This window comes from Schistosoma haematobium, chromosome ZW (genome assembly GCF_000699445.3).
Source record: "Schistosoma haematobium chromosome ZW, whole genome shotgun sequence".
Classification (NCBI taxonomy): domain Eukaryota; kingdom Metazoa; phylum Platyhelminthes; class Trematoda; order Strigeidida; family Schistosomatidae; genus Schistosoma; species Schistosoma haematobium.
This window is the reverse complement of record NC_067195.1, coordinates 9,000,881-9,027,597: the sequence shown is the minus strand read 5'-3', so window position 1 is coordinate 9,027,597 and position 26,717 is coordinate 9,000,881. Positions and strand designations below refer to the sequence as shown.

The 26,717-nt window shown below is 35.4% G+C and overlaps 1 protein-coding gene across 3 annotated transcripts in view; it reads left to right on the top strand.

Annotated features, from left to right (window-relative positions):
* Positions 1 to 26,448, top strand: part of CUL5_1 (Cullin-5) — a 39,001-nt gene extending 12,553 nt beyond the window's left edge. The window contains exons 8-14 of one of the 3 annotated variants that reach the window (XM_051210336.1): positions 1,990 to 2,172; positions 9,735 to 9,904; positions 12,854 to 13,115; positions 16,744 to 17,007; positions 19,470 to 19,703; positions 23,187 to 23,305; positions 24,973 to 26,448. In XM_051210336.1, coding sequence (XP_051070324.1) covers positions 1,990 to 2,172; positions 9,735 to 9,904; positions 12,854 to 13,115; positions 16,744 to 17,007; positions 19,470 to 19,703; positions 23,187 to 23,305; positions 24,973 to 25,291 — 1,551 coding nt within the window. In that variant the 3' untranslated portion in view covers positions 25,292 to 26,448. The other 2 variants (XM_051210338.1, XM_051210337.1) reach the window with 2 other exon arrangements.
* Positions 26,449 to 26,717: the final 269 nt, after the last annotated feature.

Here is a 26,717-nt window from a genome sequence, read left to right as displayed (position 1 = left end):
CATACAGAATCCATACGTCGGACAACTCTGGGAAGTTGTGTATGGAGGATAGATGACAGATGCATTCCAAGTGAAGATCAGAATCAGATAGGGCTACTTACTCTCCGCCTTTTTATTTCTTCTGGTGGTTGACTGGATTACGAAGACCTCTACATCTAAGGAGAAGCATGGAATAAAATGAACAGATTGGATGCAACTACACGATTTGGACTTCGTAGATGACCTAGCTCTTCTATCCCATACACATCAACAAATGCTGGTCAAGACAAACAGTGTAGCAGCAGCCTCTGCATCAGTAGGCCTCAACATACTCAAAGGAAGAAGCAGGAGCCTCAAATTCTTCACAGAGAATACCAACCCAGTCACACTTGATGGAGAACCTGCGTAATATGTGGAATCTTTCATGTAGGTGGACAGCATCGTCGATGAACGTGGAGGATTTGATGCAGACGTAAAGGCGAGGATTGGCATAGCAAGGACAGTATTCCTACAGTTGAAGAACATATAGAACTCGAAACAGCTGCCAACCAGTATCAAAGTCTCAATCTTTAGCACGAACGTCAAGACAGATCTACTGTAAGGAGCTGAAACGTGGAAAAACTACCACAACCGTCTTCAAAATTGTACAAGTATTTATAAATAATTGTCTACGCAAGATACTGAATGTGTGTTGTTCGGACACCATCAGTATCAGCCTACTGTTGGAGAGATTAATTCAGCTTCCAACTGAAGAGGAAATTAAGAAAAGATGTTGGGACTGGATGAAACATACATTTCGGAAATCATCGGACTGCATCATGAGACAATCGCTTACTTGGAATTCTGAATGGAAACGGAAAAGATGAAGGCCAAAGAACACGGTGCACCGAAGCAGATGGTTTTTTTTAGGGGCCACACCCAAAGCCTTCGACCTAAAGGTCTAGTCTACAAGGCAATGGAGCAACCTCAGGATATGCAGTCCTATGGTAGAAGGTGACCGATAATTGGTTTGTGCTCCATTTTTTTCATTCAGGAACCTGTAGCCCATATGCACCATTGGTTTCGAATCAGAGTTCTCTAACTCTCCTAGGTGGATCCTTCGTGTCCGCCAACCCGATTAAAGCGCCGTAAATTCGCTTTTCGTCCTCTCAATTTCGTAAACAACGCAGTCACCACGAGAAGTCAGTGAGTAGGACTTACCTGGCGTTGGTTGTGTACACATGGCCATGTGAGAGCATTTGGAGAGGGAGAGCTGACTCTTCCCACCCCCGGCCGTTCCAAGGCATTTGGGGGACCACATAAAAAGGATGAATGGCAACTGGAAAGGGTTATCCAGGACAAAGTTGGATGGAGAATGCTATTGAGTGTACTATGCTCTTCTATGAGGGGTAACAGGTGTAAGGATATATATATCTTTACCGTTATATATATATATATATATATATATATATATATATAATCTAATTCAGCAACTTTAATCGTTGCACTTCATCTAGTCAGTGGCTCAGATTTATTTTCAGATATCATATTTCGTAGGGGGATTGGAAAAAACTTTTCATATACGTGAAACCTTGTCAGCCAGTGTATGGAGGACTGTATGAAATTAGGCAATGTTTACCTTACCATCAAGTGTGTATTCATGACGAATTTGAATATGAGCATGGTTAGTAGATAGGGGTGATAACTAACATTCGATATAAATACTAGGTCATAATACAAGAAATTCTCTGATAAGTGTCTTAGTAAACAGTTTCCATCAGTTCGATTCCTGTTACAGTAACAGACAATGTATAAAGACCTCTCGTAAAAGGTAGTTAGATCCGTCGAAAAATGGTACGGAAATTTGTCAGTTAATATCGGTTTTTTTCGTAACCTGGTGAACGGTAAATGACGTTTTAGAAATTCTAATGAATCCACATACCTAGTTTCAGCAATATGTGTTCCGACTACTTATTAATTTAAAGTAGTGTATATTTTCACATCACATTATTATACATTGAAACCATTTAGGACCATATACTCTCAGAAGTTCCAAGACTATTGCATGAAGAAGATACAAACCAGCTAAGATTGTGCTATGAATTAGTTAATCGAGTTCCACAAGAAATTGACCGCTTATTAGTACTTCTGGAGGAATATATTCGACAAACAGGCTTGAAGGATATACGCACTAATGCAGAGATTATGCTCAAAGTTAGTTAACTTCTAATGCTATAATACACTTCTTTTTCATTTAAATTTTGTAGTATATATGTGTATTTCAACTAAGAAATTTCCTTGTTACCAGGTAGTTTGTTTACCTACGTATTGTTTTTATGTGGATTTTTATATTTATTTTCATTACAATCTCCACTAGAGTTTCTTTGGTTTTCCTTAGTTGCGTAGCGAGGCGTGTCAATCTGTAATAATGTGTATATTATCTAAGTCAGACTGAAGACTGTGTAATACTTCTTGAAAATAGTTTCTCCTTGCCACATTTTTCTTGACTTGGATTTTAATTATTGGATTTTGAACATCTTTTGTAGTTCAGATTTTCTTAATCAAATGTCCTTTTTTGTGTCTTCATAATCAATAAAATCCAAACTGTATCAGTTAACTACTCTAACCAACACTTTTTTATTTACAAATTTAATGAAGTATTGCTTTTTGGTTTGCATATATAGTGATCTAACATCAGGTCGGTTTTTTATTCAAATACTCTTAACTATCGTTGTGACATATTTGTTGTATGGTCAATTTTAAAATCCAAGAAGCGCGTCTCGTCCTATTTTGGGCTCGTCAACTGAATGTACCTACATCTGTGTTCATGTCCATGTTAAATAAGTGTAACTGTAATAAGTACCATTCGATGTGAATACTAGGTGACAGCATGCGAAACTCTAATATGTATTGTAGTAAGCAAGTTTGATCAATGCAATTCATCAGTTTGACACCTCTTTTGCTGATGGATAAATGACAATACCGGCTCAATTTGCCTAGGATGTACTTATATATCTAGCGACTGATTATTTGTAGTCTTTGTCATCAACAACAAGAAAAAATTAATCCATACAAATAATAATCAGATTGTAGGTCATTGGTTTGTGCGTCTAGTTTGTGAACTAAGGATTCAAACTAGACGGGAATTGTTGAAACGGAGTTCGAATAACCAATTAATATTCTTAATCAAGTTACACAGTTTTGTTTATCGTTGCCAAATGACTAGATCTTTCTGAGGTCAATTCCCAGTTAAAATTCAATTTGTGTTTCATGAAAGCAGTATTATTTCTCACGTGCACAATATTTATGACATATTAACTACTACACGAACTTATTTGTTGTTCGTTCAATCACTCAAAGTGAATTCATCATGAATTTCACGTTTCATAAGGAGACTAGTGATTATAAATCATGGGAGTAGTTACAACTGTTGTTTAACCTCCGCTCAACTATGTAGGAAAACCGTTTGGCTTATCTGAAAATGAAAATAGCTTTAGTGAAGATGTGTGTAACAGACTCTTCACAATAGTGAATGGTTGACATATTCAAGAGTATAGGTTCTTGGTTAAATTAAGCTATAACATAACATGTTTTTTGTATATTAACTGTGGTATACACGGTATAGCAGAAATATTAGTACCTACTTTTGTGTATACGAATTATAGTGTACATATGTTTCATTCTACCAGAATATATCTAGGCAGAGAAATTTAGATGAAGTGGTTAATTTTAATTAGATAAAATAACACTTGTCAGTTGTTTGCATGATTTTAAAATGTCTGTCTACAATCATATGCATAATAATGACAGTCAGTCAGTCAGTCAGTAACAACGTAGAACTTCGTACGTACGTACATCAGTTCGAGTTGCCACACCACCTTAGCACAGAGATGCAGTTGTCGATTCGAATCCCGTAGTGGTAGAGGTAATAAGATTATAAGCAGCAATCGGGAAGATTAGGGTTTGGAGATGTTATTTAAAGAGTATAATCCAGTGAAATAAATTTGGAAAGAGGAAAAAAGGGACATGAAGAATTCAGAAGATTAGAATTTGGGAGAACACAGAGAGTGGATGCACCTGCGCCATTGCAAACGATTTTGAGCCATGTCATTCAGGGTCTCTAACCATCGGTTGCTATCATCTCGCGGTCCCCAACCAGGTAGTCTACACCTACCAACATGACTCAGTCCACTTGTCAGTGACTTCATGGACTTGTGCCATGTTTTGGTCTGGCCGCCCCTAGCTTTCTTCCAACCTACTTCTATACCATTGAACATCGCTCGTCGAGGCAGTCGGTGGTTGGGCATACGTAACACGTGTCCCAGCCATCTCAACTGATGAAGTTTCACTACTTCATCAATTGATTTTCCATCCTTACCTAGTACCCGTTTCCTAACAACTGTGTTACTTACTCGATGGTCCCATGATATACGAGCAATGTTTCGAAGACACCTATGATCAAATACTAGTAGCCTACGGATATCCTCTACTCTTACCGGCCATGTTTCACTGCCATAAAGTAGGACGGAACGAACTGCTGCGCAGTAAACACGTCCTTTGGTTGATAGACGGATATCTCGCCTACGCCATAAATGATGTGAGTTGGCAAAAGCTAGTCGAGCCTTCTGTATCCGTGCAGAGATTTCGTCACACACCAGACCACAAGGACTGATGAGGCTTCCAAGATAAGTGAAGCGGTCGACACACTCAACTACTTCACTCCCTATCACTAGTTCGGGTGTCGATGTAACCCAATCCTGAAGCAACATTTTGCATTTCGAGGGAGAGAATCGCATCCCGAACATGCTTGCATTGTTGCTTAGAGTGGTCAGAAGACTCTGCATTTTGTCAGCGTCTTCACCAAATAAAACTATGTCATCTGCATATTCTAAGTCAACAAGTGAACCTCCCGGTAGAAGTTCAACCCTGTAAATTTAGATGAGGAGAGTGTTATCTCTAAAAGTACGTCGACCACAAAGTTGAACAAGAATGGAGAGAGTGGACAGCCCTGACGAACACCACTTGAGGTAATCAATTCTGATGACAGTTCACCATAAGCTGTCACTCTACCAGTTATGTTCGAATAGAGAGCCTTTATAAGGTTAATGTACTTCTTTGGTACTCCTTTCAGTGACAAACACTGCCATAGAACCTCACGATCAGCAGAGTCGAATGCCGCCGTAAGGTCGAGAAATACTACCATTGTGGGGCGTCTGAACGTATGTCTGTGTTCTAGAACCTGACGTAGTGTGAATATCTGATCTATACAACCACGTCCAGGTGGAAAACCAGCCTGATTCTCTCTAGTCTGTTCTTCACGAGCTTTGGTTAGGCGTCGAAGTATTATTGAAGCTAATATTTTAGACACTATATTAGTCAAACTGATTCCTCTGTGATTGTCACAAGAGGACTTTTGTCCTTTCTTATAGACTGGCACAATCAGTGATTGAGACCAGTCAGATGGGATTACGTCCAGTTCCCAAATTCTACCTATGACCTCGGTTAATCTCATTGCTAATACTGGATCACCATCCTTAAAAATCTCAGGAGTAAACCTGTCAGGGCCTGCTGCTCTCCCTCGTTTCAGATTTCCTATGGCTTTTTCAACTTCGTAAAGGGACGGAGGACCTACATTAACTTGCCATTCAGGTTGACTAGAGATCGTGGGAAACCGAAGTGTGGCTGAAGGCCAGTTGAACTGATCCCTAAAGTGTTCTGCCCATCGATCCAATCTCCTGGATTGAGAATGAATAATATGTCCATCTTTCTCTGAGATTGTTTCGCTAATGGTCGGGTTCCTAATTCCGGTTTCCTTAACGAGTCTGAACAATTGTCTGCTATTACCTATTGCCGCTACCTTTTCCATCTCTCTTGCTTTCGCTACCCACCACTGTTCGCGATCATTGCGTAGACTTCTTGTCAGCTTGCGCTTAAGCTGACTCCGCTCTTCATTATGTTCAGAGCCAGGTGGAATGAGTTTCCGAGCATCTATCAGTGAGATAGATGCTGTTGAGATCCAGTGTTGCTCCCTAACCTTCTGGTTTACCTTACTAGCAGATATCATTGCTGTTTCCACAGCTTTTCGGATATCATTCCATGCTGCATCGGGGTGGGCATCACATACATGGCTGCCTAACTGTTTGCCTAGTTGTTCCTGAAATATACTCTTAGCTTGACTATCATTAAGTAGGCCCCTAAGAGGTTTCCTTGCAGCGTCTTTCCTACGTCCAGTAAGACGCAAGCAAATACGCGCTCGCACTAGAGCATGATCTGAATCTAGGCATGTGCTCCAGAATGAGCGACAGTCTTCTATCGAGCCCCTCCATCGGTGGCTGATAGCGATGTGATCTATTTGGGTCCAACGTTGGGACGAATTAGGGGTCGCCATGTTAAAAGATGTTTTTCTTTATGCTTAAAGTTAGTATTTGCAAGGAACAGGCGGTTATCTGAGCATAGCTGCAACAGACGGTCGCCATTATCTGTTCTTTGAGCCACGACACCACAAGATCCACCTAGGTGTCTTTCCCTATCGCTTAGTTTACCTACTTGAGCATTAAAGTCACCGGCCACTATTACTACATCCGAGCGCTTAGTTTTTCGGAGAAGGTCCGAAAGCTTTCTGTAAAACTCATCTTTTACATCATCTGAGCTGCAGTCAGTGGGAGAATAGGCAGAGACGACGAAGAGGCAACGACGAGTGTCCCTATCTTTCCGGATTCTTACTGTTCCGTTCAGTCGGACAGCGCACAAACGACTGTCTACTGGGATCCACTCTAAGAGAGCTAGTTCTGCCCTAGGACTCAATGCTATACCTACGCCGGCGAGGCCACGGGAAGCAGAATCAGGGCTTCCAGATACACGAAGCGTAAATCGAGTCGGTTCTTTATTTTGGCATGGTGAGGTCAAATGAATGACGCTAATTGGATCCTGTATGCGCGTTTCGGAGACGCAGCACACATCGATGGCGCGAGATTCTAAAGTTTTAGCTAAGGAAGCCTGCTGTCCTATTTGGCAAAGTGTTCGTACGTTAAAAGCTCCTACGTGTAGTTTAGAGCGTGGTTTCAGGAGACCAGGAATGGCGTTCCACGTACTCGAATCGTTTGCCCTAGCGGTGCGAAGTGATAAAGAGACGTGAGGAGGGTTAGTCGGGGAGATAAGAGAGGTATTAGGAGGTGTAGGAAGGATTTGAATGTGACCACCTTGGTCTCTTGTGCTGTTACGGGTATGAGGGCTGATGTCACTTCCCGGCTGCCCACACCGTGGAAGGGTATTTCTTGAGGAACCTGAAAAGGAAATTGGATTAGTGTTGGTCTTGACGACCTGGGAGCGTGACAACTGCTTGAGGCCGGTCGCGCACGGCCTTTTTGTGGAAGGTTTTTGACGTGTTAGCTCCGTTCTTCAAAGGGCTTTACCGCCGGAGACGGAAATCCGTGAGGTAAGGTGAAGTGTGACATTTTTAGGGTCGACCTTTTCTAACCCCACCCCTCCTTGTGGGAAGGCAGCATCGCTGCAGATGCTGGTTGTCCGAGGGAAACACCTTACTGCTGTCACACCACTCTACAGTCAGCAGTACGACTTCGCCCTCAGACCTTGAGTTGCTGATTTTAGTCTTACCGTTCACCAATCGACCTGCCTGGCATGGTAGAACCTGCAGGAACATATGTTCCAGCCAATATAGCTCGGTTGGGTCATCACGATAGGCAAGCCCGACCACCGCGTCAAGGTAGCAGCTTCGATCGGGAGTTTTTAAACTAGACCAGAAATAATGATTTAGTCGAATTTCTAAACTCCCTTATAACTCTACAATCATAACAATCTTAATAGTTTTATATTATGTAATACAGTTAACAATTAAGATCTTTCCATCGCCAAAAAATCAATAAAAATATGTATACATCTTCTTTCCTAGATGTATAACGGGATAAACGATAATAATAATAATAATAATAATAATAATAATAATAATAATAATAATAAATCCTACAAAACTTAATTACTTAATGACATTAATAGATTCATTGTACACACACTTTACTAATTACCTTCAACACTCTTCAACATAATGAAGTTTCTTCCTTAAAAGTTCAAGAAAGAATAGTCGAAAACAGTAGAGGATACTAAGTTATATATAGAGGATCCATAAGTAGTGAAGGTACGTGTCGAGTTGGTGAGTGCTAAAAGCACTCAGTATCTTTACATAAAATATAAGCCCGAAGGAGAAATCCCTTCGAATGTTTCGAAATATGAGTAAGATCATGTGGTAAAACTTACATCAAGATTATTAAATGTGATATTTAGTTTGTTATTTTTCAACAGTTCAGACATCTTCATAGAATATACTCAAAAATAAAGAATATTGAGGCTAATGCTTGCTTTCTGTAACTTCATCAGGTTCACTTAGTTCATAATTATTGTGTTGTTGTATTAGAAAGGTCAAAATATGGCATACATCATTGAACTAAATAATGTTATATTTTAAAAAAGGTGAAAGTTCGTTTACAAAAGATTAGGATGATACATCGTAAGGTGTCAAGTTAAAATCAATATACTTATAAAATCAATCATGCGAATAAAGTGTATCATAGGTGGATTTGTTCTGATTAATGTAAATAATAATGACGATAACGTCGTGTGATTATACTTTATAATAAGCGGGGTGTTTCCAGGGTAATTATGATTAAAACCCTTTTCGAATTGGGAAAGATAGATGTGTAAACTAAGAATGAAAGAGAGCAAATATAAACGTGGGTAAAAGGGCCTTACAGTGTCCAATTTAGGTATTTGATAATCCGGCTGTTGACAAAAGTAAACACAGAGAGTTAACACACTTCTTTTGGATATATTAGATCTTTAGAGTTTATCCTGATGTGCAGTTAGTATAGAGAAGTGATATTCCTAACAATACAAAACAGATGAAGTTTCATCTATCTTATTATAACGTTCACTATCTGTCAATTCTGAAAGCGTGGCGTTGCGAATAGATTTTTGACACCCCTCTAACTATACCGGCATATCTTCATGAGTACGGCCTACGTAACTAGCTCTACATGAGTAGTTTATTCGGTATACCCACATTTTTCTGGAACGTAACTTTGTCTAGTTTACTAGCATGCCTTATTTTGGTCCGATATTCTTTGTTTATTTTCCAATTTTAAATACTGGTATTCTGTAAACTGAGTTTCTGACTAAAAGTACGGTTTATTTCTACAAATTTTATGTGTAGGGGGCGAGACTATAATTTATGAACGAACCAATCACGTATAAGATAACAGTTTCAGATTTTGGCGCGAAATTCATTCATCCATTTGTCTAAATATAGTTTTGACATTATAACTGATGTCATTTCGTGATGAAAACTCTAAATCTAATTTTTAACCTTAATCATCAACTGTAAATCATAATTTTAATTCCTCACGCTGGTTCATAACGCTCATTTGGTCTTGGTTATTAGGTGGACACTCACAAGGTCAGTTTAGCGTCACTGAAAGGTCTTCCACAAATTATAGTCACATCATATAGTGTTGTGGAGATTGTTGAATTTAATTAAAATCGTAAGCCTATCTAAGTTGGATCATTGCGCGAGATCAAAGATCCTGGGTTTGATTCCCACGTGGATGCTCATTGTTCGGAGGACTTGTACTAGCTCAAAATGGCCGTCCAGTGCTTCCAGGTTTTCAATGGCAGTTTAACCTAGTTCGGTTCACGATTTTAATCAAACGTCTTAACCTGTTTTTTACGCTTTTCTGATGATTTCGTTTCTTCTCTTTCATGTTTAGGATGCAGATAAATATGTATGCCGTTTGTTAAATTTATACGTTCGTTTTTCACGTATGGTCAATGATGCGTTCAATAATGATCCACATTTTCTAACTGCACGTGACAAAGCTTATCAAGACATTGTAAATAATACATCAGTTTTTGTGACTGAAATTCCAACTTCTGTTTGGTAAGCTCTTCAATGGTAACAAATAATTAATAATAAATATTTTCCTGTAGAGTAATAATAGTTGTTAATATTTATCGTAAATGATCAATTCTTGTGTCAACAGTTAAGTACTCACTTAAAAACATTGATATGATACACAGTCAAACTCATAAGTTATTTCTTACAATACGTAACTAGTAGTTTCACTTCAAACTGATTACCACATTACTTGTTTACATAATATGCTAAAGTTTTGTGCAATTTGAACGAGTTCTGTCCAGACGTCGTAGAGTAGTAGCAGGACATAAGCTTAGGTTGTTACATCACATCAACATGATAAAATGGAATCGAAAGGTGATAAACAGGAAAGTGAAATTAACGGTAGTTCCCGTAATGTAAGTAGTATGATTCGAAAAGAAGTAATGTATTCGTGGTATGAAAAGTATGATATCCTTTTAAAGCTTACAATTTAGAAGTTAAAACTGAATGACCGATTTTCGAGCCAATTCAACTTTTAAAGATCTCCAGTCGTTTATTATGATTATTACATGAATTAAAACCGAAACATCTATATTTTCACACGTCTTGGTTCGCTAATCAATCATTTCTTGCCCTGATATCGCTTCCTTATTTTCCTACTCATAGAATTTTTCCAATCCTGTTCTACGTCAAACAGTATTGTTTGTTGAGATAGTTTATGGTTGGGCATGTTTAACATATTCTTTAGCCGTCTCAATTGATGAAGATTCACATAGATCGATTTGACATATTTACCTAGTACCAAGTGTTTCGCATCATCATTGCTCACTCGGCTATAACATTGTACGCCAACAATGCTTCAATGACATCTGTAATCATTTTTTACACCAGTAAAAGAATACAAAACAACCTGTTGGAAAGTATAATCTTTCTTTGATGGTAGGAAGATGGATATTTTGCTTGTATCACAGGTATTGCAATTAAAAAAAAGTCTAGTTGATGTTTTGCACTCGTATTAGGGTTTCATCAGGCTTCAACTTACTTAGGTTAATTAATGAGACTTCTGAGAAAATCGAAGTTATAAACGCACCTAATTATTTGGTTTTTCAAGCGGAATTTTGAAACTATTGCCTTCAGTCAGTGATCATAGAAGTCTTTGCTAATAAAATCAGTTGTTTATTTTGTAAATTCATATATTTAAAAGTAGTTTTATTGACAAAACTGTACTTCATGTTCACAGTTTATTAAAATTAATAATTTGCACAAGATATTGGCTTGACTGATTGAAAAAGATGATTATAATAGGCACTCAATAAATACAACTTCAAGTAAAAACATTTCTTTATTAATACTCATTAGTACTGGTTTATAGCGATACAATTTTCTCATTATCGGTTTACTATCAATCATTCTAAAAGGATGTATATTAACATTTTCTACACCATTTGTTAATGACAATCAATAAAAAAGTGGCTTTTTCTTACGGTTTAAGCAATTTCGGATTGTGAGAAATAATATATCAGAGTGTTATTTTGAACTGTTGTATATTGATACTATTGTATTGGTCAGTTACAGTAAATACATCTGCAAGCCTGTTACATATTAGTTTAATTAAACCATAACAAATAGAAATACATTAAATTGTTTATCGCTTTGTATACAAAACTAGCATCACATTAAAATGAACAAAAAGAGAGTTTTATCTTTTAAAGCTAAGATATTGATTTTTAAAAAATGGAAAAAATGCTAACGGTTGTGTACTTTAGATTTTTTCACTTGACCTTAAAGATTATGATAACACCGGAGATTTGAGTTTCATAGCTACCAATATAAATATATTATAAAATCATTCTATATTTAACAAAGCTATGAGGACGAAAAGCAATTGTCCGGCGCTTTAACCGGTTTGGTGGACACGGAGGATTCATCTATGTGAGTTGGGAAACCCTGATTCCAAACAAATAGTCCACGTGGGCTCTAGGATCCTAAGAGTTATTTATCTATTATTTATTTATTTCAACAAATAAATACTGGTACAAGGAGGCACCAAATACATATACGCCACCCAAATCTCATTCGATATGTGTGAGGGTTGTGATACTGCCCGGGAGCCCAAACCGAAGCAGGTAGTTTTCTTAGGGGGCCACACCCGGAGCCTTCGACCTAAAGGTTTAACCCACAAGGCAGTGGAGCATCGTAAGGAGATGCAGTCCCATGGTAGCCGGTGACCAACAATTGGTTCATACGCCATTTGTTCTCTCAGGGTGCTGGAGCCCATGTGCACCATTGGTTTGGAATCAGGGTTTTCCAACTCCCTTAGATGAACTCTCCGTGTCTATCAACCCGCTTAAAGCGCCGTAAATTCGCTTTTCGTCCTCTCAATTTCGTAAACAACGCAGTCGCCAGGAGGAAGGCAGGCAGTAGGACTTCCCTGGAGGAGGCTATATACGCGTGACCATGTGAGAGCATTTGGGAGCCCCAAATATCCTAAGAGAACAAATGGCGTATGAGCCTATTGTTGGTCAGCCGCCACCATATAGGACTGCAACTCGTAACGTCGCTCAACTGTCTTGTGGATTAGACATCTGAGTCAAAGACTTGAGGATCGGCCCCCTAAGTAAACCACCTGCTTCGACTTGAACACCCGGACAGTATTTCAACCTTCGTAAAAAATCAACGATATTTTGGTTCCCCCTTTGTATCGATGTTTATGTGTTGAAATAATGGTAACAATAATACCTTTTAAAATAACAAATCAAAAAGGAATATTGTCAAACGGTAACCACAAGTTTTTCAAGCAATTTGATAATCTTTAATTATTTACGTGCCTTGATAGAGTTAAAATACAGGTAACGAAGCATAATTTTTTTTTTCAAGTTGAATGTTTACAGTAAAATTAACAGTTATTTTTAAAAATTCAAATTAACTTTTTTCAAACACCACACCTGTATATCTATTGTCTATTCTTGTTTTTTTGAATTACTTTTTCAGTAGCGGTATTTCACGTGTAGAATCTCGTTGTCCTGAATTGTTAGCGTCTTATTGCGATATGTTACTTCGCAAGTCACCAACTAATCGTCGTTTAACAACTGATGAAATTGAACAAAAATTACGCAATGTTTTATTAGTATTAAAATATGTCAATAGTAAAGATATTTTCATGCGTGTTCATAAATCTCATCTCACTCGACGATTAATTCTAGAAACATCAGCTGATAATGAAATGGAAGAATTAATGGCTGGACGTTTACGAGTATGTTTATACAAACCAAACTGTTGTCATTTTTTGATGTTAATTGAGATTTTTGCTGATCTCAGTTGGTTATTTTGGCTCTTGAGTGTTATAGGTATGAGGGCAGTTATCACTTCCCGGTTGCCCATGCTATCGAAGGGTTCTTCTGGAGGTACTTGAAAAGGAAATTGGGTTAGAGGTGGCCTTAGTGACCTGAGAGCGTGACCGCAGTGCCCAAGGGACAACTGCTTGAGGTCAGTCACACACGACCTTTTTGTGAATAATTTTCGTGTTAGCTCCGTACTTGTTGATACCTTACCACCGGAGACGGATATCCGTGGGAGAAGGTGAGGTGTGCATTTTAAGGGTAGACCGTTTCTAACCCCAACCCTCTTTGTCGGAAGGCAGCATCACTGTTACTGCCATCACACTTCTGTACAGTCAGCAGTATGACTTCTCACTTGGACATGGGTTTACTGCTTTTAGTCTTGCCGTTCTTCAACCTTGAGGAACGATTGTTCCAGCCAGTATAGCCTAGTTAGTTCATCACGATAGGCAAGCTCGATCACCACGTCAAGGTAGCAGCAACAGTCGGGGTTCATATGGTTACCCAAAATCATTTTATCAAATATTGCCTATAGTACCTGTTAGGAGTCCGCAAATAATCGTTGATTGTAGGGGATAGCGAAACCAAAGGAGATTGTGAAGGCAGCTATAATAAGTAACAGTACACAACTATTCATATTTATGAGAGAAACATATAACAAAAATCAGGCTTTTAGTGAGACTATCTCGGAAAAAGTTGGGTTTATTATTCATTCTCAATCAAGGAGATTGGACCGATGAACAAAACCTTAGGGGACAGTTCAACCAGCCTTCAGTTACTTCTCAGTCACCCACCATCTCCAAGTAACCTAAATAGCAAATTGACATAGGTCCTCCAAATTATAGTGAGATTGGAAAGGCCTATAGGCAATCTATAGCGAGAGAGGATAGTGGAGCGTGGTGGATTACCCCTGACGTTTTTAAGGATGTTGGTCCAAGATTAGCAGTTAGATTGGGTGAAATCTTAGCTGGTGTCTGATAACCGAACTGATCTCAGTCTCCCATAGTCCCGGTCTTGATAATTCTATCTCGCCGCGCTAATGTGGAATGGCAACTTGAACCGATGCACGTTTGCGTGAGATTCTACACTGCACATCAGTCAGCAACAACGTAGTACTTCTTACGTACGTACATCAGTTCAGGTTGCCTTACAACATTAGTACAGAGATACAATTGTCCATTCAAATCCTTTAGTGGTAGAGGTAGTAAGTGTATATACAGTAATCAGAAAGATTAGGGTTTGAATATATTATTCAAGGAGTATAATCCAGTGAAATAAATTTGGAAAGAGAAAAAGAAAAGGGACATGAAGTACTTTGAAGAATAGAATTTGGGAGAACACAAAAAGTGGATGCGCCTGCGCCATTCCTAACGATTTTGATCCATGTAATTCAGGGTCTCTAACCATCGGTTGCTATCATCTCGCGGTCCCCAACCAGGTAGTCTACACCTACCAACATGACTCAGTCCACTTGTCAGTGACTTCATGGACTTGTGCCATGTTTTGGTCTGGCCGCCCCTAGCTTTCTTCCAACCTACTTCTATACCATTGAACATCGCTCGTCGAGGCAGTCGGTGGTTGGGCATACGTAACACGTGTCCCAGCCATCTCAACTGATGAAGTTTCACTACTTCATCAATTGATTTTCCATCCTTACCTAGTACCCGTTTCCTAACAACTGTGTTACTTACTCGATGGTCCCATGATATACGAGCAATGTTTCGAAGACACCTATGATCAAATACTAGTAGCCTACGGATATCCTCTACTCTTACCGGCCATGTTTCACTGCCATAAAGTAGGACGGAACGAACTGCTGCGCAGTAAACACGTCCTTTGGTTGATAGACGGATATCTCGCCTACGCCATAAATGATGTGAGTTGGCAAAAGCTAGTCGAGCCTTCTGTATCCGTGCAGAGATTTCGTCACACACCAGACCACAAGGACTGATGAGGCTTCCAAGATAAGTGAAGCGGTCGACACACTCAACTACTTCACTCCCTATCACTAGTTCGGGTGTCGATGTAACCCAATCCTGAAGCAACATTTTGCATTTCGAGGGAGAGAATCGCATCCCGAACATGCTTGCATTGTTGCTTAGAGTGGTCAGAAGACTCTGCATTTTGTCAGCGTCTTCACCAAATAAAACTATGTCATCTGCATATTCTAAGTCAACAAGTGAACCTCCCGGTAGAAGTTCAACCCCTGTAAATTTAGATGAGGAGAGTGTTATCTCTAAAAGTACGTCGACCACAAAGTTGAACAAGAATGGAGAGAGTGGACAGCCCTGACGAACACCACTTGAGGTAATCAATTCTGATGACAGTTCACCATAAGCTGTCACTCTACCAGTTGTGTTCAAGTAGAGAGCACTACACGTGACTGATAACTAACTGAATCCTTCAGAACTAAACAAGAAATGTACGAATAGCTAAAAACTAAGTGTTTTGTAAGACTTGTGATTTTATTATACACGAGTTGATTCTGTAACTGTTGTTTACGTACACGAAAATAGGTTCGTACCGGGTCTCAATATTCAATTATGATATCCTTTATCATATTATTCTTGCATTGTTCCATTGTACTATTTAAACTTGGATTAATTTTAATTTGGTTATTTATTCTCTGAAGAAGTGACTTACACTAGGTCACGAAACGTCAGAAAATCTAATTTTCTACTCATTGGGATATTACAAATATATTATTTTTATTTATAACTATCAACCCAATGCTCAATTTATTCGAAATTATCAAATCAAACCTTGGTAATGATACCTACTTTATCATTAGTTCAATTTCACCTCTCTTCCTTATTGTTGTGAAGCTTGTTATAAAAAGTTGAGGACATGGCCACTACGTTATATAATCTATTGTTACAATGTGAATGTCTATTAATATGAAATTATCTATTTATATAAAATCTTCCGCACAAAATAACTGGACTTATTCAATATTGAATCTTTTATTCAGTTGTTTAATTCGTGTTATATTCAAGGATTACTGAATCAATAATTCGCTGTTTAATTGAAAGTATCTAACTATGCATAATAATAATAATGATAATAACAATATCATCCATTCTGGGGAATAAAACGATTAGTTCTTAAACTCTCTTGTAATTATTTTACATTTCTTCTTTTTGTTCTTATAAATCTTCAATTAAATAACATTCCTTACTTTATTTTCTTCAATTTCATTTTTTTCCTTTTGTATAATAAATTCTCGTGTCGTGGTGTTCAATAAAGTTAATATCATTTAATCTTCTTTACTTCTTATCTAATTGTTAATTTCATATACTACTCTACTAATGATGCAAGGTATAATAACTTTGACGACGATTAACTATTATCATGGATGTTTGAATATCTTAGGAGTATTTTTCTCTTAATTCCTTAAGTTTGAACAATGAATCACTTGCAAAATTAAGTTATGAATACTGAAAGGATAGAATTTAGTTTGAGTTATTTAATCATAAGTCCTCTCTCTCTATGTGCGTTAATTTACTGACTTTATTTTTTCTATCGAAAAAATTGTATTTTCAGGAAGTTGGAATGCCAGCTGAACAAATTAATAAACTTGGTCGAATGTTTCAGGATATTAAAATATCACATGACCTCACTTCTGAATTCAAAGAAAAATATAAAATATCTCCACAATGTTCTACATCATGCATATCAAATAATACACCATCGTTAAATTTAGACATCATAACCATTAAAATATTGAGCGGTGGTGCATGGCTTTTACGTCCTCAGCCACAATCATCTATTTCATTACCAGCGGAGTTAGAAGATTTCCTTCCTCAGGTAACTTAACTTTTGGTAATGTTAAAGTTACATGCAACACATACAGATATGCGTATTTATAAAATCTAACCGTAATTTATATTGGTCTAAATTTTCACTTACAATATAATTCAATATTTCTAGGAAAGTGTCATAACTCAGAAATTCATTCAAATTGCCATCACTGTCAACTAATCCACACATTTCATATATAAATGTAGAAATAGGTATTATTATCAAGGTTTGACTTGATAATTTCAACTAAATTGAGCATTAGGTAGATCGTTGTAAATAAAAATAATACATTTTTGTAATATCCAAATGAGTGAAAAAATTAAGTTTTTAATTTTGTTGACTTTTCGTGGCACAGTGTAAGCCACTTCTTCAGAGGATAAATAACCAAATTAAATTAATCCAAGTTTGAGTAGTACAAAATGCAGAAATATTTAATGAGTAAAATTATGTTTGTGTAAATCTCAGCGATTAAACATTTCACTCGGTAGTCTGGTTTAAGCTTTTTCATGAAAATATAATCAAACATCAAAATTATCAAACAGGTTATCCAATCATGTTGACAATGTTGAAAATAAGATTTGGTTCAGTGAGTATAAAACATTTGATGGGAGTCCGAAGTAGGACGAAACGCTCGTCCTGGCATCACCCTTCTTTGCTTTTAATGCTTGTGACTTAAGGCAATATCAAGTCAATCCTTACAGGATGCACATATGGCAATAACAGACTAATCAGTTGCAGTCCTAAATATGAATGGGATGATTCAAACAACCATTACAAAATGAATTTGATATGAAAAGTTCAGAAAAGTATGTTACGATATCAGATTATATGTACGTGTGAGTGAATCTAAGGTGATAGAAATAAAGTCCTTTAACTATTTTTGATGAAATCAGATAGTTTTCATAGATGACATCAATTAAACATGTCAAATAACGCATAAATTGAAGATAAATAAACAAGAAAAGAAAATTTTGGCGTTATTATCTTGGTCATTATCTATTCAGGTAAACCAACTGATTAGAACAAATGAAGATGATCGTTATTTTCCACATGACAAGTGATAAATTAAATGGAATAAAGAGCTCAAGTTGACTGGTTCATTATTAGTTACCATGAGACAGCTAACTTTATTCCATCTCACCTGTTAGTACTGTTTGGATTTGTCCATATATGTACGTCTTCTGCTGTTATTATTCTTTTTTTGAATGTGAACTAAAACTTTTTTGCACGATTCTTGTTCCATTTTAATTAGTTATATTTTCAGATTCAATTGAGTGTAAAGTTATTGCTGGTTTTTTTGAGCGGCCTTCTGAAGATTTAGGGATATGTTTCAATGGACTTATTTATTCTTTAATTATCCCGCATATCCTCATGATTTTGTTCATATTTGTTTCATTTAACCCTTCTATCACCTTTAATTATTGTAATAAAAAAATGTTAATTATCTTATTTCATTCACATTACAATTCATTGTTAACTTATTATATCTTACAAGGCGCTTTCTATATGCACACATACGATCTTTTATTGTTACCATTAATATTATATAATCTGGTATTATAGTCTTTCTGTAACTTCACCATGTTTACATATCCACACGAAATTAATAGTTAAAATCATATCCTTTTTTCTGTCTAGTTTTATTTATTGTTACCTACTTGAGATTATTAAGGACTTAATGTTACTCCTCCTCACATCATACAATTTCACAATCTAAAATGTTAGCAGTGATTTATACCAGCTATAACTGTGATCACCTTATAAGACGTTGATGAATATGTAACATATCAGTATCAAGTATCAATTAAAAATATAATATTTTCACTATGTAATGGATACCAATAGATACCACCTGTAACTCTTCTAGGGTTACTGCCAATCCCAAATCCGTATAAGGGAGGAGGGTTGAGCGTGCAGTCAACAATTCCATTCTGTAGAAAACAACTTTGCGATAATAATTGAATTCATGAGTCAATTAAATCTAGACCACCATGGGAAACCCTGGAAGTACTGGATGGCCGTTCCGTCCTAGTATGGGGCTCCTCCGCAGTGCGCATACTAGGACGAAACAGCCGTCCAGAGCTTCTAGGTTTTCATGGTGGTATAGCTTCAAGTGAATCATGAATTCAGTTATCAAATTACTAAAATCTTCATAAAGCCTCCCTTCCGATAAATTTGTTATAAGAAAAACACTAACCAGAATAAACAATTTAAGTGACAAATGGAATATTGTAAATGTATTTTATACCTCTTTCAAACTTACTAAATATGAATACATATTAGTGTTTTGGTTAATAATCGTATCCAACATCCATTACCATTATTTACTTTGAATATTTATAATTAAATATTAATTATCAAGATATTATCAGCTAATTATATTGTTTGATAAGTTTCCTCATAATTTGTAATTTTGTTACAAGTAGTATGTTTATTATTACTATTATTTTTCAACCATACCTTTTCAGATTGAAGATTTCTATCGTCAGAAACATCAAGGTCGGAGTCTTCTATGGCAACATCATTTGTCTCACGGAGTACTGGCTTATACAAGTGATCATGGTCGTTATGAATTTGAAGTGACCACTTATCAGCTTGTTGTTTTATACGCTTGGAATAGAAGATATGATCAACACCTTCATTTAGATTGTTTGCTTACTTCGACTGGTTTACAAGATGTTGATCTTCGTCGAACATTATGGGTATGTTTTATATTATTTACTTATATAAATATATACATATTGTGCTTTACGCTACTTATGCGAACAGAAATAAATAATATGTAACAGGGATCAGAAGTAGAATACTTACCATCAGAAGAATGAAATAAAGAGAAGAGGAAGGAAAACGAAGAGTAATTGGAATGACAATGGGATTAAAAGAATAATGAAACGTGTAAAGGACAACTGACAAAAAATATGAAGATGATGTATTGAATGTATAATTTTGATATTTTACAAAGCTACTGTTTGATTTTGCATAAAGCAATAAATTGGTTTACCTCAACTGAGTTTTCGTTTACTACACTATATGTCTTGTGTAGTTTGTTTCATTTATTCTGAATATATTGATAATATTATCTTTAACTAAATCAGTTTTCTAATATTCTTGATTATCGTTAATCATTTTATGTTAAGATACTTTAAGTTTATTTTTATTTAAAGACAACTAATCATTGAATTGTTCGAGAACTTACCTGTTGTTATAAAGAAGTAGTTCTCTTTTTAACGATAATACAGAGGTGGAAAAAACTAATATATTTATTATTATTATTATTATTATTATTATTATTATGCTTAATAACTTTTTGTCACGGAAGTGATACCCACCTAATGCGCTATGTAGGTGGAGGAAGTTTACTTACGGTTGAGTTTAATTCATGCCAATATATCATATCTGTTGAATAAGAAGTTAATAATAAATTCAGATTGAAACATGATTGTGCATACATTTATAATTTCTTTTACTTTATAGACAAATGTATTTTAAACATACATTTGCTCTGTGTTACATACGACTTATTCTAAGTGGATAGCACTGGTGTTGGGTTGAGGAAAATACATTAACACGTCAGTTCGTGAAATTGCTGACTGTTGAACTGATTCGTGTGTAGAGGAGAGATTTTAGTGATCAATCGCTGACGAGTTTGGATAATAAAAATGGCTTAAGATTAGATGAATACATTCTTTATTCAAAATACGGTAATCAAGCGTTAAATTCATTTCTCTACTAGGATGACCATTATATAACTGTCGGAGTCTTTCTGATAGAGACAGTATAATAAAAATTCCAATTTTCATAATTATAAACTTTTTATTTCCCGACGATTACATACAAACATAATTTATAATTCCCTTTACTACAAATTCGACTATTCGTATGTCTTCAATTTCTCGAATTAACATCGCCTATAAAAGTACCAGATAATCTGTTTTATATCAAAATTCCCAATACATTGATATTTAAAAGCATTTCTAGACAAGAAAAAAACAAATCATTTTGTAAACTCACTAATTAAAACATTCAGATATATGAACAAAGAATATTCCTTTCAATATATTCTCTTCAGTTTCTACAATTATATATTCAAATGAATAATCCAATAAGTGACCAGAATTAAGGCAAAATACATCGTTTAAAATATATATAAATTGAGTGGTCGCCAATTAGATGTTAGCAATTTAGGAATCGACATCCGAAGAATGTACATTCTTTTCGATGTATATTGCTAGCAACCACAATGTCTCTGATTGTGTTCCTTCCTAACTTGTACAACGAAATGTCGTGAACATGTTCACAAACTCACCTGAATAGGTTGTGCAATTAATTGACATAATGATCTGTTGAAACAAACAAAATACAGATAACTTGTTGAAATATCTAGATGGTAGGAACAGGTAGCCCAGTTATTTTCAGCAGGCCGCCTTGCATGTGAATTAATGATTGTTTGTAATAGAAAATAAAATCTACTCGTTTATGTTGGGTTAACTAATATGAAATGTTGACTTGAGTAAGTTTATACTTTAAGTGAAATGGCGAGAAAAATGATCAGATAAATAAGGTCAAAATGTGATGGGAGAGAGAGAGAATAACGTAATTACAAATAAGAAAGCACGTAATGTGTAGAATAATATGAATTAGGTATGAATTAGTAAATATAGGTGAATGCTGAATAAATTTCTTAAAGCGTCTGCAAGTGTTATGATAATAATAAGAAGAGTAACAATGATAATTGTGTGAATAAAATAAGTGTAAGCTATGAAAATGAACATCAGTCAAAATACGTCACCATATCATGAAAAAATGATTGTTAAATAATCAGGCCAGAAACTGACAAAGGTTAAAGTGATATGAACGAAAACACAGATGGGGAAAATCAATTTATTGTTTAGTGCAAAATTAAAGAGTGCTTTCACAAAAGATGACAACTATACTTTCAGTATATTATCTGCACATCTTCCTTCAATTGTCCTTTACATGTTTCATGATTCTTTCAATTCTGTTGTTATTAAAATTGCTCTCTCTTTACATTCCTGTTCTCTTCAATTTGGTCTTCTCACTCTTCTGCTGCCTGGCATTGCTCTTCCGATTTGTGTTGCATACAACTTATATCTGTCAACATAAGTATCATACACCACAAATGGAGCGGTTGGACTTATTTCTTTCAGGAGCGAAGCTCTGAGTTTTGATCCAAATAGCTATTACTTCAACCGTCTGAAGAATTCTCATGTTAATGGTCAATTACCTCACAATTTCACTTGACGTATAAGTTTATTCAAACCAACACTTTATATTAGTTAACCCAACATTAACGATTTGCTTTAATTTCTATTACAAACAATCCTTAATTCACATGCTATAATTTTAAACGATGTATTTTGCCTTAATTTTGGTCACTTATTGGATTATTCATTTGAATATATAATTGTAGAACCGGAAGAAAATTTACTGAAAGGAATATTCTTCGTTCATATATTTGTGTTTTAATATGATGAGAATTTTTCAGCGATTAAGTATTTGTTTTTCACTATTCAAACATATCGATACTAAGATACTTATAACGTTTTTAGGATCATTCAATTTTAATGACTATATATAGTAACAATATAGTATGACGATATACACTAATACACTATATATATCTAACCCCTCATACGCTGAAAATATGTTGTGTCAATGTCAAAAAAAGATCTTACTTACCATTTCGAATTTTTTGCTTGAATACTATCTGATTGTATTACTCTTGAAAAAGAATATATCTTGTTATTTATTTGCAGAAAAAATAATAGAAATAACGATCACAGCAGTATGTCTCTTAAGCTTCTTTTTTCGCTAGTTCGACTGTTTTCCTTCTTCCTTCAAGTTTGATTTAATTCATTTAAGTGTTCACTACGATTTCATGTATGTGTGTAAGAGATGTTTTGTGTAGAGAGATCCTAGGCACGCTGACAGATATACACATTTAATGAGATAAATGTTCCAACATTAGTAAGAAGCAACTATTCATTAATTCTTAGTTTTCAATGGTAGTTTGATTTAGACTATTACATAGTGTACTTCATGGGGTGTTTATTTTTTCTTGTCACATTTTCGTTTCGTATATCATTTACATATTGTCCTGTTATTAAGTGTCATATTTGATTATCATCTTTACATTCTGTATATATTTTTTCCATACTTTTTAGTCACTATGTGAACATCCTAAATTAGAACAACAGATTATTTGTTATTCTCCTAAAGTAAGCTCTGAAAAACAATTCACTGCTAAAACGGAATTCTGGCTTAATTTAAAATTTACAAATACGTAAGTTATCCGTAATATTTGAATAAGAAAGACAACTTGTATTGTGGAAAATATTTACTTTAATTTGTTTATCTAATGATATATATGAAGTTTATTGATGTACATAATCCAAACTATTCAAGTTTTGAGTTATTTTGTTTGTTTATCGTTTAAATTCACGGTTTTGAAATAATACTAATGAGAGAGATTGTTCGCTAGCTCTATTACGCAATGTAACTTCACTGGGTCGTTATTCAATTGTGATCACATTGCAACTGAATAACAGAGTTGTTTAAGGTGTGTAGAAGGCCATATTTTATTAGTGTTGTGACCTAAAAGAAAAACGTTTAAGTAAATGAGGAAACCTTTATGTAGTAGATTGATCTCTAAAATGTCAGATGACAAAGTTGTGTTTATGATGAAGTTGGATAAAAATGCACAGGGTAGATAACTGTGATGAATATTGTTTAAACCAAACATTTTGTAACAGCAAACTGAAATACCTTTCATTGACAGACGATGTTACAAAGCTGCTCAACTGACGGTACCAAATACCTTCTTTATATTGGGAAATGTAATAATTGTTATTTATTGTGAAACTGAATGAAAGGCAAACAATTATCCTATCTAATCATAACATAGTATGCGGTTTTGTTTGCTCTGAGAGGTCATTTGTTTTTAATTTCAATTTAACTTTGGATTGTTATGAAAGGCAAGGTTTTATATACATGACGATTCGAGCTGGCTTATATTAATTGTCATAAAATATGTCTTTTCTAATAAATTATGCGATTTGCGAATGGAAGTGGCCAAAGATTGATTTGTTTTCTTATCAAACTACAGCTAATCATAATCTCACTGACACTGTTGTACTTTAATCTCTAGCGTCATCAACTAAATAGAAGTCGTTGCTATTTAACTACAAAATCTCTGATCATTTATTGACAGCGCCCAGTTTTCCAATAGTCAGTCCTATCTGTGTATTGAAACGGTAGCTTTGGGACTTGTACATCAAACGTAACTAATAACTGAAGGAGTTGAGGTTTTAGTTTTCTATCTAACTGGAAAGGTTGCCTCTGTATGTTACCTTACAATGTTTAATGACCCGAACTCTCCTGTCACTTTTGGACAGATAACAGAAGGCTAATAATCAATTGAAAATGTTTGTAAAAATGTATATTTAGGACAGCCAGTGGAACTTGAAATAGAGCGGCCAGGCAAACAAATACAGATAATTGGAAACTGACAGAAAACTTGTTCATATTCAAACGCAGAGCGATGAATTATTTCGATTTTCGGTCACTAAGTTTCGGGTTCTAAACCCGTGCCAGCTACCTAGACCTGAACTACTAGGTGGTATCACTCACCCTCACACAGTGCAGTTCGTATCAGATCAACACGACAGGCTGATTTGGTATATTTTCAAGGGTTCAGTTAAATTTCTTAGTCCGGATCATAGATTGATCTTGGCTGGATAACCATCAAAAAGCAGGAATCTCTAGACAACTGTTTCTTCATAGTATATGACTTTTGCCAACACACTTACATGATCCTGTCAGGCATCGTATCCATGACCTTCCTGTCTGGTGGCAGTTAATTTGGATCAATGAACCGGCAACAAATTATACTGAATGTATTAAACGCTTCATTTTTTCTATACATTTTTAATGTTCTTTTTGTTTTTATAGGAAAATGGGCAAAGTTCAAAATCGACGAAGAATCAATCTGATAGGTCGACTCCAATTAACTCACGAAATAACAAATGAAGAAGAAAGTATGGCTATTGTGGAATTACGTCAACTACGTGCACAAGAGGGCATAATTAAATTATTGAAAACACGTAAACGTTTACATCATAATGAATTATATCAAGAATTAGTTGATCTATTACGATTTCAATTTGTTCCATCGAAACGATTAATTAAAGAAGTATTAGAATGGCTTATTGATAAACATTATGTTCGCCGTGATAATAACGATATGAATGTGTTTGTATATGGTACTTGAAAATTGAATGCCTTTCTGTTTTTCATAGTTCGCTTTTTTAAATTTATTTACATGAAATCAATTAGATCTTCATCCGTCCTACCCCTCTGTTTTATACTTCCCTGTAATTAGTCTTCGAAAGAAAAAAACACACTCAACGAATGCATTGGTGGTCTTTTTCCTTATATGTATCACGACTTTGTCTTTTATTTCTACGCCTTATTATTATTATTATTGTAGAATGTGAAGGAAAAGGGTTAGAGTTTGGTTGTCCATTGTTACATTTTTAATTTTCTTAATTATTTTTAAGAAATGCACTGTCTTTTAGTTACCTGTTATTCGTCCGTGATTTTGTAACCGGTCCGATATTTTTTCTGTTCATTTCATGGCTAATGGAATTGTACCAAATATTGTTTTAAATGATATTCTAACGGTTTGATGTTGAAACATTATTACAAAATTTATCTAAGAAATGACACGTATTACAAAGTCATGGAACAATCACCTTTTCATATCTTCTGTGCTCTCTATCTCTATGTTTCTCTGCATAGAATATTTACTTATTTCAATCTGACACTATTTCGCATAGTTGCTCAATCATTTGTATTTGTGAAAGGGTGGAAGGATAAAGTTGTAATCTTTGTTTCTCGGTAATATCTCACTTTTCTACTTGTCATTAACATTCATAAAATCACCTGTGTAACTTGTATTCCCTGTAGTATATATATATATATATATATATATATATATATATATATATATATGGAGGATTTTATTGTCTAATAAACTTCAACATTTCTTCTTTTTTACTCTACTGTTATTCATTCTTGTCATTTTCTCCTATTCTTTGTAGGATTTTATAAAATCCTGACCATCTCTTCACTGAGTAATGCGTAGCTAGTTCAACTTAATGTATCCAGTTTTTTATTTATTTGAGGTTTAGCTTATTGATGTTAAAGTTGAGTTCGTCTTTTTATTGTTGCTCCATTGTCTTCAATTTATTTTGTTTCGTATTCTTCATTTGGTTTATTTTCGATTGACTTTGTCAATTTTCAGTTGCTTCATTGTATAAATTACTCTAGAAATGTTCTACGAACGAAATAAACGAAGCAATAAAAGAATTATTGTTTATTAATTTAATGAAATCTTCACTAAATTAGCTTGTAAATAAAAGTTTGGTTAATATAATTTGTCGCTCAATTTCGTGGATTATTTGAAGTTAGACATTAGCACCATTGGATGACAGCTCAGTGGCCTAGTGGTTAAGCGTTTATACGCAAGACTGATAGGTCCTGGGTTCAAATCTCGCGAGGCGGGATCATAGATGTGTATTGCTGAGGAGTCACACAGTAAGACGAAATAGCCGTCCAATGCTTCCAGGTTTTCGATGGTGGTCTAGCTTCAATTGACTCATGATCTCAACTATTGAAATTGATATAATATCTGT